General features: G+C 45.2%; 2 protein-coding genes across 3 annotated transcripts in view; one reads left to right on the top strand and one right to left on the bottom strand.

Moving 5' to 3' along the window:
• LOC115556122 (insulin-like growth factor-binding protein 3) overlaps nucleotides 1–5,922 on the top strand; it is a 16,250-nt gene extending 10,328 nt beyond the window's left edge. For both annotated transcript variants that reach the window (XM_030373262.1, XM_030373261.1), the window contains exons 4-5: nucleotides 2,518–2,555; nucleotides 4,816–5,922. In XM_030373262.1, coding sequence (XP_030229122.1) covers nucleotides 2,518–2,555; nucleotides 4,816–4,951 — 174 coding nt within the window. In that variant the 3' untranslated portion in view covers nucleotides 4,952–5,922. The remainder of the gene's footprint in view (nucleotides 1–2,517; nucleotides 2,556–4,815) is intronic.
• Nucleotides 5,923–6,921: 999 nt separating this feature from the next.
• Nucleotides 6,922–10,429, bottom strand: igfbp1a (insulin-like growth factor binding protein 1a). The gene is made up of 4 exons (XM_030373342.1): nucleotides 9,852–10,429; nucleotides 9,503–9,669; nucleotides 8,981–9,109; nucleotides 6,922–8,384 (listed from the first exon to the last, which is right to left on the bottom strand). Exons 1-4 carry the CDS (start codon nucleotides 10,225–10,227, stop codon nucleotides 8,274–8,276), a joined length of 783 nt encoding a protein of 260 aa, XP_030229202.1. The 5' UTR covers nucleotides 10,228–10,429; the 3' UTR covers nucleotides 6,922–8,273.
• Nucleotides 10,430–14,108: the final 3,679 nt, after the last annotated feature.

Genomic DNA, 14,108 nt, shown 5'->3' with positions numbered 1-14,108 from the left:
GTGTGTGTGTGTGTGTGTGTGTGTGTGTGTGTGTGTGTGTGTGTGTGTGTGTGTGTGTGTGTGTGTGTGTTTGTATCTTCGCTATGTTGGTGTTTAGAGAATACTCTCCTCTTGTGTTTCTCAGTCAGTAACTGCACAACCACACACACACAACCACACACACACAAACACACACACACAAACACAGCACGCAGGGCTCTATCATCAGCAAAGTACAGGAACACAATGTTAAGTGTGTCCACTGGGTCAAAGCAGAAATAGAAGTCGACCACAGACTGGGAAGATGGGACAGCGGAAGAAGATGGCCAGAGGGCGGTCAGGGAACAACAAATGAGCGAGAGAGGCAAGGAGGAGGAATGGAGAAAATAAGGGCAAAGAAAGAGAAAAAAAGAGTGTGAGAATGGGGCGTGCCGGTAGGCAGCATGTGCTCGCTGCTAGACTGCAGCGGAGGTTGGAAGTTGAAGCATTTTAATGGGGCTCTGTCTCTATATGGCTGCCTTTGATCCCGCCTTCAGGCTGCAAATGGACACGGAGCGTCTGTCTGTCTGTCTGTCTGTCTGTCTGTCTGTCTCTCTGTCTGTCTGTCTGTCTGTCTGTCTGTCTGTCTGTCTGTCTGTCTGTGTGCCTGTCTGTCTGCCAGAATGTCTCTCTGTCTGTCTGTCAGCATGTCTGTCTCTCCACTCGTCTCAGTCTCTTTTCTTCCTCCGGATGGGCAGGAGATATTAATGGACAGGAGATATGATAGAGGTGAGCGTAGCCTTGGTCATAGCCTCCGTAAGCGATAGGCCACTCGCATGTTTTTGCACTACACATGTCACCCAAACATTGCTCATAAAGTTGCCTGTCAAGTCTCCCTAGCCAAGCATGGGACACATGATATTTGGTGGCTGTACAAATACTTGACTGTGTGTTTGATACCTCTGTGGGTGCATATGTAAGGGTCTCTTTGATTGGTTGATTGATTGTTTGTTTTGCAGTTGTTTGTTTGAGTGCATGTGTTTTTGAGTTTGAGCTTGTATGTGTGTGTATGCGCTCGCGCTTATGTTTGTGTACGTGTCTAGGCAGATGGTATACATGTGTGTAAATGTTTCTCTGTTTATGTGTGCCTGCTTGTTTGCTGCTATGTTTGTGTGTGAGTGAATGTTTTGTGTGTGTGTGTGTGTGTGCTTGTGTGTGTGTGTGTGTGTGTGTGTGTGTGTGCGCAGGCCATAATCAGCTCCAGATGAGTTTGAGTGGCTGCCAGCAGCCCAGAATAGCAGCACTGGTTTCCCTAAGGCCCTCCAACTGGCCTTGGCAAATATTTTAGCAACTCCATGTTTACCTTCACACTGCTTCAATCTCCCTCGCTCAGTAGCTCCCTCATTCCCTACCATCCCCCCCCCCCCCCCCCCCCCCCAAATGGTCAGGACCCCATGAGCCTGATAAAAAAAAGCATCCATAGCCTCTAGTTAGGAAAAACTAAACTGCATTGCATGCATACTTCTTAGGAAAACCGGCAAACAATCAGGATGCTTGCGTGGGATGCTGGTGGAAGTGCAAAGTTGTAGGAGCTTTGGGCTAGGCTATGCTAGATACTTAGGGTTTTTCTTCTGAGTCTTCTGAGACATAACACTTACTTTTTTTGAATTGTTATGTTTTTTATTTTTAATGCTGTAACATGCTCACACCCAAACACACGCTCACATCCACATACACCTGCACACGTCCAGACACATGCGGATACACATGCACACAGATACAAACACAAAAAGCACACACACAGAAGCCCTGCTTGGCAGGAGGGCATTTCTCTGAAACATGTTATGTTTGTCTTTTGGAGAGTTCTGCTAAGGCGTGACTCATCCGGACAAGACTTCTTAGTAAAGAAGGGCAAGGGAACGGGGAAGCGAGAGTGGCCAAGAGACATTGGTAAAGAGGCAGACAGAGTGAGAGAGAGAGAGAGAGAGAGAGAGAGAGAGAGAGAGAGAGAGAGAGAGAGAGAGAGAGAGAGAGAGAGAGAGAGAGAGAGAGAGAGAGAGAGAGAGAGAGAGAGAGAGAGAGAGAGAGAGAGAGAGAGAGATCGCGAGAGAGACAGGGAGAGAGATCGCGAGAGAGACAGGGAGAGAGATCGCGAGAGAGAGAGAAAGAGAGAGTTGTAATAACACGTATGTGCGTACAAACAAACACACATTCCTACACAGGTTTGCAGACACCAAAACATTTATCCAAGATATAGGCTTGGGCCTTGTTCCAATCCGCTTGTTTCTCACTCCCGACACATATACCACCTAACCCCTGAGGCCGAGCTTGAAGACCTGCCAGAGGGAATGCATTTGTCTAAGGCCAGACAGCACTGCCTGGATGTGTAATGCTACTTGATGAAAAATGCGTACCCTAGAGGGATGAAGAGAGACTAATGTCGAAATTGCAATAACAAAATCTACAATTCTGCGCTGTTGCTTGGCAACGAGCTAAATCCAAAATGTCTCCATTTCTTTCCCCCTTTCTTCTCTTTCTTTATTCCCTCTTTCTCTGCAGTGTCGTCCATCCAAAGGCAGGAAGCGGGGTTACTGCTGGTGCGTTGACAAATACGGACAGCCCCTGCCCGCCTATGATGGCAAGGAGAGGGGCGAGATGCAATGCTACAGCCTGGAGAGCATATAAGGGAGATCGAGAGATAGATAGAGAGAGAGAAAGAGAGAGAGAGAGAGAGAGAGAGAGAGAGAGAGAGAGAGAGAGAGAGAGAGAGAGAGAGAGAGAGAGTGTGAGAAAGACAGACAGAGAGAGGGAGAGAGAGAGCACATGGAACGGAGAAGGTAGCAAGAAAACATTGAGGGAAAGGGAGTTCTGAGCGCTTATATGAGAGAGAGAGAGAGAGAGAGAGAGAGAGAGAGAGAGAGAGAGAGAGAGAGAGAGAGAGAGAGAGAGAGAGAGAGAGAGAGAGAGAGAGAGAGAGAGAGAGAGAGAGAGAAAGAGAGAGAGAGGGAGAGAAAGGGCTTCCTCTTCCCCTGCGTGTTGTTTGTGACCTTCATCTGGAGCTCTGGACCTTCATCTCCAGGTCACTTTTTGTGGTGCTCTGGGGTGAGTGACAGTAGTAGGGGAGTTAAGGGGCAGAGGGGCTGTAGGGTTAGAGTGATGAGCACTGGCCACGCCTCTTATTCATTACAGTTATCCTTTCACCTCTATCCTTACTGTTCAACGCAAACTGCAGAAGGAGCGAGGTGTGGCGGGGGGGAGAGAATATTATCATCTGCACTATTCTTTGAGAGCGAAACGAGGGAGGGGCTTATCCACTCAATTTAAAGAGGACTGTGATCCCATCTGCAACATAATTCTAGCGTGTGTGTGTGCACGTGTGTGTGTCTTGATCTTTATGTTTATGTAATATGTGTGCGAGCCTGAGACAAAGAGAGAGACGAGGGGTCCGTGCCTCAGTCTAAATCTGTAGGTGTGTCTGTGTACGGATGACCAAGGGCACACCTGCGTTGCTTACATGTACTTGTGCACATTTGCACATCTGTGCGAGAAGGTGCAAGTGTTTATTTGTGTAAATACTGTATTTGACTAGGCTTGCATTAGAAATAACCCTGCTTCTCGGGAAAGCCCAGCCACCAGCCACCAGCACCCCCCCCATCCCCCCCCCCCCCCCCCCCACCCCCATTCCATGACACAGTGCTTAATTCGTTCTCTGGCTCAGGGTCCATGCAAAGGCTTTTTGTTAGAAGGACAAGGCTTCAAACTTCTGGTCGAGCCAACGATGGCCTTCATTTCCGTCCTGCTGGCACGCCTCGAGCTCAGCACCTCTTGGGACGGACTGAGACTGGAGGTATTCTGTGCAGCTGCAGTGCCTTAAAACTGACCCCCTGCTAGGCCTCTTTGTCATCCCGCAAGCTATGTACTGCATCATCGAGGGGCTCTCTTATTGCCCTACAGTATTGAGGATTGTAGCGACAGACCTGTCCCGTGAACCTGAACTTTATATTCCTGCCCCAACGCGGTCCGCACACGCGTCAAACTACTTCCTCGACCCCTCACAGGCCATGCTCCCTGCTACTCTATCTGCATGTGGGCCCAGAACTTCCTATGCTCCTGTTCACACCAACCTGCCCCTGGTTCACCATACTGCTCTGTCCTGCCATGCTGTCCTCACAGAGTCACAGAGCACTCCAAACAAACCGTTGAGTCGGAAGCTGAAACAGGTGATTCTCCCCGGTGCCCCCCTCTCCCAAATCACCGGCCTCCCCATGGCCTTTTCCCCTGGCCTGCCGCTACCCCTCGTGTTCCTGTCCCCAGCAGCCCTCCCTGCTCCTCCTCACCCCTGTCGCGTGGCGTGGTGTAGGTGTAGGGTGAGGTTCATCCAACAGGGCGTGTCCGGGGTTGACCGGTCTGCTCTGCCCCGCACGGCCGACTCGGCTGCTGCAGCGCTTCATGCCCAAGCACATGCACTTAAAGCACTTTAGCTGCATCGCTCCTCACCAACGCATGCAGTTAAAGACAATAACTGGACCTGTCTGCATCTGCATACCTTTCCTCAGAGGTGACGCTTTGATGAGAATGTGTGATACTGAATAAAAAGAAAACAAAGCTAATACAAATAATAATAATGGTAATAATAATGATAATAATAATTATATAATAATAATAATAATAATAATAATAATAATAATAATAATAATAACAATAACGAGGCTACACTGAGACTTCTGACAGCAAAAACAAAAATGGCTACCCCTTTTTCCCGAGAATTCCCTTATTTTATTTTTTTTGTCGACCTTGCAGTTGCGATTGTTCTTTCCGTTCCCTTTGAAACGCTTGTATGATCTTATGCCAATAAAGCTCCACGCGGTGGACGCAGCGCCGACAACAGACTCAGACAAGCGGCGGGGGGCCCCGAGGAGGAGCTGTCCAGGAGGAGCTCCTGGACAGGAAGCTGAAGGACTTCCTGTCCAATGCTCTCCCACATCCTGTGTAAAGACTTGGAAAGTGGAGCGTCGCCGACAACATAATGCCTGCCCTGTCGCTCGGCAGCACGGGATCGGTGGCGCATTTTAAAAGACATGCAAAAAGGACAGATGAAAAAAATAAACGAGCAACTTACAACCAACTTTTTGGTGCTATGCTCACAAATGATGAAAGGAACACAAATCTTAAGCTATACCGTTCCCTAATATTTGAAGGTGTGTCTTTTTATATAGATATTATTATTATTATTATTATTATTATTATAATTATTATTATTATTACCTGGCCAGCTTCATGTCTGACTAGACATCATGTACAGTACTTAAAGTGAAAATAAAGTTATTTATCTAAGAAAGACTTATAAGCTGATCCAAACGACCTTTTCCTATGACCGATTCCGTGACTCATCAATTGCACAACAAAGTCTATCTAATTCAATGTATTTTAGGGGGAATATAATCACTAATGAATGTTTTTTGTTGAATGAACATTTTCCCTTCCGTTGTCCAAAAAGCAGACCGTGTTTGTATAAGCTCCATGCCCCCGTGGATGAGTTTGATCACCGGGGGGGCCCTCTATCAGTCAAGGCACTCAGGTCTCTGGTTATACGAGTTAATACAGGGTGGCTAAGGCCTTCTCAACCCTCATTAGATCTCTCCATACCAACCTAGCCATCCTGCCTCACTCTGTAACGTACACACAGAAGTCGCTTCTCTAAGTCACTTTTATTCGATTTGTGATTATACTGTTTTGCTGATCATGTAAAAGTCTCTCTATTCACGGGTAAATGTTTATTTTTTGTTTATTTTGTTGCTTTCATTTTATGATTATCCTTACAAGAGTCTTTGAATCAGGCTTGTTCATGTTACTAAACTAGAAATCACACAGCTATTATTATTTTCTTTAAGAAAGAAAATTATTTTGTTCAAATATAATTTGTATTGAATGTCTTTTTTTAATAAAATATGAACATATTTGCTGTCGTTAATGGCATTGTAAATAACTTTGCAATGAGTTTTTGGGGCGGGTATGGGCTATGCTCAGTTGACTTAACCTCGCTTGCGTGCTTCCTGTGTGACGAGTGACAGGGTCTCGCTTCAGGTGATGGGTACACAGGTCACTCTGAGACGAGCTGAAGAATGCAATCGGGCTCCACTCTGTCTCAGGAATGTGTGAATGAGGATATAGTGATGGTTCACTTTCTAAAGAATAAAAATAAGTCTGTTGGTGCCGGGCAGGCTGGTAGTGGGCAGGGTAGGTTGATACAAATTCCTGTGCCCGACCAAGGCAAACACAGAGCAGGTCAAAGGCGCAGCAAACTCCCCTAGCCAGAGCCATGCCCTGGCAGGCTGGCTAAAGTTAGCCAGGACCCTCACTTTAGATCACCTTGATAACGGCCCATGTGAGCACAAGCAAACATGGGGAAAAAAAAGCACACACACAGGAGCCCCTACACATACACACACGCATACATAGAGACACGCACGCAGACACACATACACACACATATACTGAGAACACCAAACACACACACACACCAAAACACATAGAGAATCCCACACATTGATGACACAAAAAAAGTTTTGTAATTATCAATGCACACTTTGGAAAGGGCTGTGATGTTGCAAATGTTAGTGTATTGTGTGTGTAGGAGAGAGAGAGCAAGAAAGAGGGAGTGTTAGAGACAGAGAGGAAGAGTGAGAGAACGAAAGACAAACAGACAGATGGAGAGCGAGAGCAAGCAAGAAAGAGAAAGCGACAAACAGAGACAGTGAGAGCAATAGAACAAGAGAGAGGGAGAAAGATAGAGTGAGAGAGTGACAGCAAGTCTTATTTGCCAAAGTGTATCCTGATCAGGCTGATACGTGTCATGGCTCTTTGCCACTAACTTAATGGCTGTTGCATATCCAGCAAAACACCAACCTTGTGCAATCACCTCACCTGGAGGGGGTCAGAGAGAGGCCAAGACAGCAACATAGCTGAGGTTAAGGTTTTTATTAAATATATCACTTTCTTTTACATGACATCTTAATGACAAAAGTGTAGATACACACACAAGTGCGCAGTTGGACACTTCGGAATAGACTTATACAAAATTGTATCTCTCCCAAAGCAGCATGTAGACAGAGCGGACGCATCGCAAACAAAACCCAGCCCGCTTCTTCACACAACCTCTGGGGTTCTTTTGCGATTTAGCAGCGACCAGATATGGACATAAAACAACAATAAAAACAATTGCTCACTCTTTGTGGTCTTTCTGGTCAGTGAGAACAGAGACATAATGCAAAGGAAGAAAGTTGGAGGTAGGTTAGGTTAGATATATACCCGTCTGAGAGGCAGTGCCACGGCCCTGTCAGTCATGCAATCTGCAAACCCATTGAGGACCATTTGAACGCATTCACTGAGAATAACTGAGTTTCTTTTGAGTGTGTTTGTGTATTACAGCAGTAGAACAAAAACACATAGAAAAGGCAAAAAACAATGTCATACCATTCAAAATAATAATAAAATAATAATAATAATAATAATAACAATAATAATAATAATAATAATAATAAAATATTTAGAAATCCTTCTAAATTACATTTGGTCACTCAGTGCTTTCGTTCTTGATGTTTTTCCATTCACCACCTCTTCCCTGGTCTAGTGATGTCGTCCCCGGCACGGAGGTAGCGGGGTCAAGACACATATGTACACTTTTTACACTTGTTCAAATAAAAAAAAAACACAACAATAAGGTGAAATGATATAAATACCCATAAAATAATTACAAATAACAGAATAATAATAATAATAATAATAATAATAATAATAATAATAATAAAATAATAATTATATATAATGCATTCCAAAATTTAATAAATAAGGCTGAACACTTCTAACGTTAAAACATCAATATTAAAATCCTTTCAGAAAGCATAAACAAAACAAAAAAAAAAATATATATATATATATATGTATCCTCTTTGGTGGGGGGAGGAGGAGAGATGATGGAGTGAGGGGTGGTCAGGATGGGTGGGGGTGGGGGATCGCGATGTGGTGTTGGGGTTTGGGTGGATGTAGGGGTTGGGTTGGAGCAGCAGTCCCATGAAAGAAGTGTACCTGAATATTCAACAACCGCCACTCACAGCAATCAATAAATAAACAAAATAAAAAAATAAAAGGAAAAAAATAAGTGGCTTACTTGTTTTTTTCTTTGTGTCTGTGTGTTCATCGTATGTGTAGTTGATTCTTAACGAGGCTGGCCCCCTGTAGTAGTAATAGCAGTAGCAGTAGGTGTAGTACTAGTAGTAGTAGTAGTAGTAATAGTAGCAGTTGTCACGCTTGATCCCTTAGGGACACTCTTCGTCTTCGGGCACGTCGCTCGACCCCAGGATCTTCTTCCCGTTCCCGGAAGACACACACCAGCAGCGACCTCTCTGTCCATCCAGGGAGGACTCACACTGTGGGGAGGAGGGGAGGAGGGGAGGAGGGGAGGCAGTGAGCATGGAGGAGGAAGAGGTTTTTCTCGTCTTGTGTCGACGCGTCAGCCAGGCGTACAACTGCGCCAACGGTGTGCGCATCACACGCTGACTTGTGGCGTGCCAACAATTTGACATCAGAATTATCCAACGAATAACTGAGTACTGAGCTGAACAGTACGAGGTGTAAACAATGCCGCATGACGAACAGATGCCTGCCTGCTTGAGCACACACACACACACACACACACACACACACACACACACACACACACACACACACACACACACACACACACACACACACACACACGCACACACCACACACCACACACACACACACACACACACACACACACACACACACACACACACACACACAAACACACATACATACGAACAAATAATCTCTCACACACTCACACACACAAGCAGTCTCGCTATCACACACACACACTCTGGGTGGCAACAATAAAAGTCACTATACAGATAAACCATGGGTGATATGAATCTATTGGAAAACCCCAAAAGAGTAAATCCACTATAGCAACCACTCTTGAGATTTTCAAAGGGCTCACCTGTTTGGTTTTGAAGAGACCTTGCTTGTCACAGTTAGGGAGGTAGAATCTGTTCATCTTATCTCCTAATTTCTGCTGGGATATGGCGATCGTTTCCAGAGCTCTCTGCAGATCAACGTGACAAGGCCCCTGGACAAAGGACACAGCATGATGCGTGAGACTAACTGTGGCTTTCAATACAACTTAGAAATAAAATATATTGCTTTAATTACAATCAAGTACGGCAAACTGAATTTCCGATTTGTTCTAGCCCTCCTCGCAAGTTCACGTGGCTTCTATCTGGTTCTATGAAACGTATACCTTTTATGTTCTATAATTTTCTTTCTTTCTTACTTTTTTTCTTTCTACCTGTTTTCTCCTCCGCTCTCTAAGAGTGGACAGTTAAATAAGGCACGATAGCACCCCCTTCTGGTAAACCACTACCCCCCCTTCCTTCCACGCGTCCTAAAAGTTTGTAAACGGTTAACACCGCGTTTGAACCAAATCATTTTTAATACCTATTCGTTCAGTTATTCATCCTACCTGCTCAACAAGTTTTCTTCGTATGGAGTTCAATTTGGCTTTCATGCTCTCCTGCGCGTCGGCGGAGGCCCGCGGGTCGTACGGCTTGCTGTACCCCGGGAGTTGGTGACTAGGGCCGGTGTCGGAGCTGGTGGCCGTGTTATCCATCTCCGCGTGCTCTGCTTGGTCTGGGGGAAGGAAAGCCATACTATGAGATACTGCAAAGGGATGAAGGGATTTGGTTACAGCAGGCTGAGCCGACACAGTTTTAGTCAGATATATGGTCTCATGACACGGAATATATAGCAGAATTACGAATGGATATTAATCCGGCTTTTAGGAAGAAGTATTTGCAGGGTTTTGTGCCTACCTTGGGTGCCTTGGGGTTCAGGGCTCTGTGCGGGTTCGGCGTTCGCCGTGCAGACCGCTTGTCCGCGGGTTAGGGAGTGCAGCGGTCGGGGGTCGCCGGGTCTCGGGGTGCACTTAAAACCAGAGCCGCATGGTGACGTGTAGATCCCGCACAATTCTCCAGATTTTAGGGCGCATGCAAGACAACAGCCGCAGCCGGGTTCCCGCAGCAATTCTTCACAACCAGGCGCCACTACTGGACATTGGCTCAGCCTGTCCGGAGTGCAGGGGGCGCATCGGATCGGCTCTGGCCCCACCACCGGGGACCCCAGCGACACTGACGCCAGGAGGGAGCACAGCGCTGCCACAGCGACGTGTTTTACATATAATCCACTCATTGCAACGGACCAAAAATATATATATTTTCTAAAAATACAAAATGTGGATGTAATAACAAAGGTTATTCAAGCGATAGTCGGATGGTCGGAATTCTTCCTAAAGTGTTCTCTTCGCTTTGATCGTGGAGAAATGTCTAAATGTTGGTGGAGCGCACAGCGGTATTTATAGTCGGTTCCCCTGTGAATGTTTGACGCATTGGCTTATGAATGATTTCTTAAGAAGGTGTAATGATCCGATGGTCTGTGATTGGCCCGCCAGCGGCCGCTCATTCAGCTCATTTGAATACAACACGCAAATCACGTCAATATTTATTTTGGAGAGGCAGTGCCTGCAACGAGTGACGAAACAAGCGTCTGATGTTGCAAGGCGCGCGCACACACACACACACACACACACACACACACACACACACACACACACACACACACACACACACACACACACACACACACACACACACACACACACACACACACACACACACACACACATTCCCATCTCTGTGATGTATACAAACTACTTAAGATTCTCCAAAGGCAGTTTATAGAGAATAAACTTAAATCCCCAGCACGTGTTGCACAAGTTAGCAGAATTTCTGGTTTGATAGGCAGAGCATGCACACTAAACGAGTAAACGTTGATCAAACCGGACAATGCTTGCATTCATGGATTTTTAATTGTCCTCCAAAGTTCTTACACAACTTGTGGAAATCTATTAATGAGCACACATTACGCACGCCCACACTCATAACCCGACGCTTTACCGAGAAATGCTCAGCTCTAATTTAAAATGTGAAGGCATCCATGCATTTCGGAGATAATAAATCAACCTCCGAAATAGCTGCGTAAATGAGGGTCACGGTTAACGCCGGGGAATCGGGGCTTCGCCAACACATAGTGTGTCGGGCTGCCAAACAAACACGCATGGAAAAGCACTTTGGGCTTCGTGCCGAAGAAGTCCCATTGTAATTACCAGTTTCCTGAGGTAATTATAGACCCAAAGTTTGAACTGGGGGGGACGTGCGCGCCTGACGAGAGACACGTCCCTGTTCAGAATTGTTTCGGAGCCTCCATCTGAGATCACACGCTGGGGAGCTAGCGCACGTTTGCGTTTCACCCACCGTTTTATTTAAGTAGGCCTGTTCCAGACCATGCGATGTTAAGGGAAAGCAGTTCAATTGGGAGCTTCGATTAGCCTACTAATGTACCCTTTTAGTGGTTACCGCTTGTCAGATATGTAGGCCTTTGTATTTGTCGTGTCGTGTATGTTGACTTTGATTGCCAAAATAATCAAGTCTTTAAGCTATGTTTGATGACTTAACGGGTAGTTGGCGTTGGGATCCATGGAATATGTTGCATCAGCTTCAGGCTGTCGTCAACGGTCACACGGAGGGTGATTCATACATCGTTTGTTTCAATCAAGTTCCAAGCGAATTATATTCTGCCATACGAGGTCTCACGCCAGTTCACAAGATTAAATGATTTATTAAGTAATTAGGGTAAAAAATTCAAATCTATTTTAATCTTCAATCCCCTTTGCGTGCATTAACGGCCCTAATAGGAAAGCTTACGGTATGATGTCAAACATTTCGAAGACTTAACTCTGTGGAACTAAAAATAACCCCACATCTAAGGCATTTCAGGAACATGTTGATGTAAAGCGACGTCTAAAATGTGGGACCAGTGGGGATTAGCAAGACTTTTAGCATACCATTATGGCCGGGAGTCTCTGGGCCTCTGTTGGATTAAGGAAGTAGAATAACCAAACAACATGGAGCTATCTGAGGTCAATGCGATGCAGTGCATATTGGACAAAAAAAAAAACACGTAAACACACCTACGCACACGTGTACACACACACACACACACACACACACACACACACACACACACACACACACACACACACACACACACACACAATTGTATGCACACACCTGCACATACACACACAAACTCACATACGCACACAAACAAGCACACACACATGCACATACACACACACACACACACACACACACACACACACACACACACACACATACACACACACACACACACACACACACACAAACAAGCATACGCACAAACACATGCACAGACACACACACAAACTCAAACCCCCAGACACACACACACACACACACACAAAGTCACCAGTGCCTGATACCTGATTTGACCCAAAGAACTGCTCCGCTGAGCCTCTATTGTTGTTACTGTGGTTGTTGTTGCTTGGTGATAACGTGTAATTCTCCTTGATAAATCACGTGCTGGAGATCCAACGTTATTTTTCATTGAACATCCCAGTACAGGAATGTTTACCTTTGACAGGGAGAACACTGGTGGACAACATTCCTGTCCTTAATTAAGCAGCCCACGCTGATGTTTTTGCACATAAACACAAGCGCACACCCACACACAATTAGAGGTACACTCATCTCCCCCCAACACACACACGCACGCACACACTAACAGGAAAGAGACTTATGTGTAAGTGACCATTTATGGTCACTTAAACTTTGCCCTTTTAGGGAGTAAGATAAGATAAGAATGTGTGCCAATGTCAATTATTTATTCTTCCGGAAAACCACCTTACAGCTACGCTCCAACTTGATGATTCCTGTAAATTAGGTGGATTCTGGTGAAGGAAATAACCTTCATAACAGGGTAAAATGAGTGATGCTTCGGTTAGTTACATTTATCGCAAGCTTTGGCTCAAATTCAAGTGAAACTGGCAGAAGATTTTTTTCTATTCTGGACTACAAAGATGACATCGTAAAAAAGAACACCCAAATTCATCACAATGTTTCTTACATTTGTAATCAACGAGTCCAACGACAATAACCCTTTATTTTTTGTTCTTCTTAATGACACTGGTGTTGTTGTCCTCCAATCAACCTTTGACCTTCATCCTCAACCTCTACAGGATGAACAACAGTCTCTATGTTACGCCGCCCGCATGACACCTCAACAGCAAGGAACGTGTTGAGATGAGCTGGCAACATGACTGTTGAGCTTTGTTGATGCCCTGTTAAACAGGAAGCGCGGATCACAGATTCGGTCCGTTTTGGAGTAAAGTAGCCTAGAGACGGAGGTCATTCTTGGTGAATATTCCGAGTCCATCCCAGGACACACAACACAACTTTATTGTCCTCAATGGGCAAGGCATTTATTATGAAAACTTTTAATGTCTTGGTATGTCGTTGGATGGTTTGTGTATGTGTCTATATATGTGTGTGTGTTAGTGTGTGTATGTGTGTGTGTGTGTTTGTGTTTGTATACGTGTATGTGTATGTGTGTGTGTGTGTTTGTGTGTGTGTGTATGTTTGCAAACTTTGTGTGGGAAACGCAGGAAATCCAGGCTCCCATGCGCCAGTATCCATTGTTTTTAGTTCCTTCTGTGAGTGCATGTGTACGTGAATGTGTATTTGCGTCTGCACAAATGTGTGCATGTGAGAGTGCACGTGTGTGTATGTGTGTGTGTGTGTGTGTCTGTGTTGCTGCAGTGCTTTTCTTTTTGGTTGTAGCCCTAATGAGAAGTAGGGGGAAGTCTGAGAGTGTTGCCCTTGGCAACATTGACAGAAAAATTGTCATGAATGGATGTCGGGAACTGTGCTAGTACAATTTGCCAACCTGATTGTCTTTTTTTATTGTCATGTTTTTGTTGATTTAAATCTTATTTTTAGGGAAGGGATGAAATCCCAATACTTGGGCTGTAGAGGGCGATGCAGTTGATCCCTCTGGGTGGAATGTTCCATATCTGCAAATAACAATAATTTCAACAGTTAGCATGAGCACTCTCCACCAACAAATAGCAGAAACACATTCAAGACCAGACAGGCTACCCCTATGTAGGAACACATGAAGATAACCTGAGGCAG

Source organism: Gadus morhua, chromosome 12 (genome assembly GCF_902167405.1).
Source record: "Gadus morhua chromosome 12, gadMor3.0, whole genome shotgun sequence".
NCBI classification, from domain to species: Eukaryota; Metazoa; Chordata; class Actinopteri; order Gadiformes; family Gadidae; genus Gadus; species Gadus morhua.
Note: the sequence above shows the minus strand (reverse complement) of the source record. Positions and strands in the feature narration are given on the sequence as shown.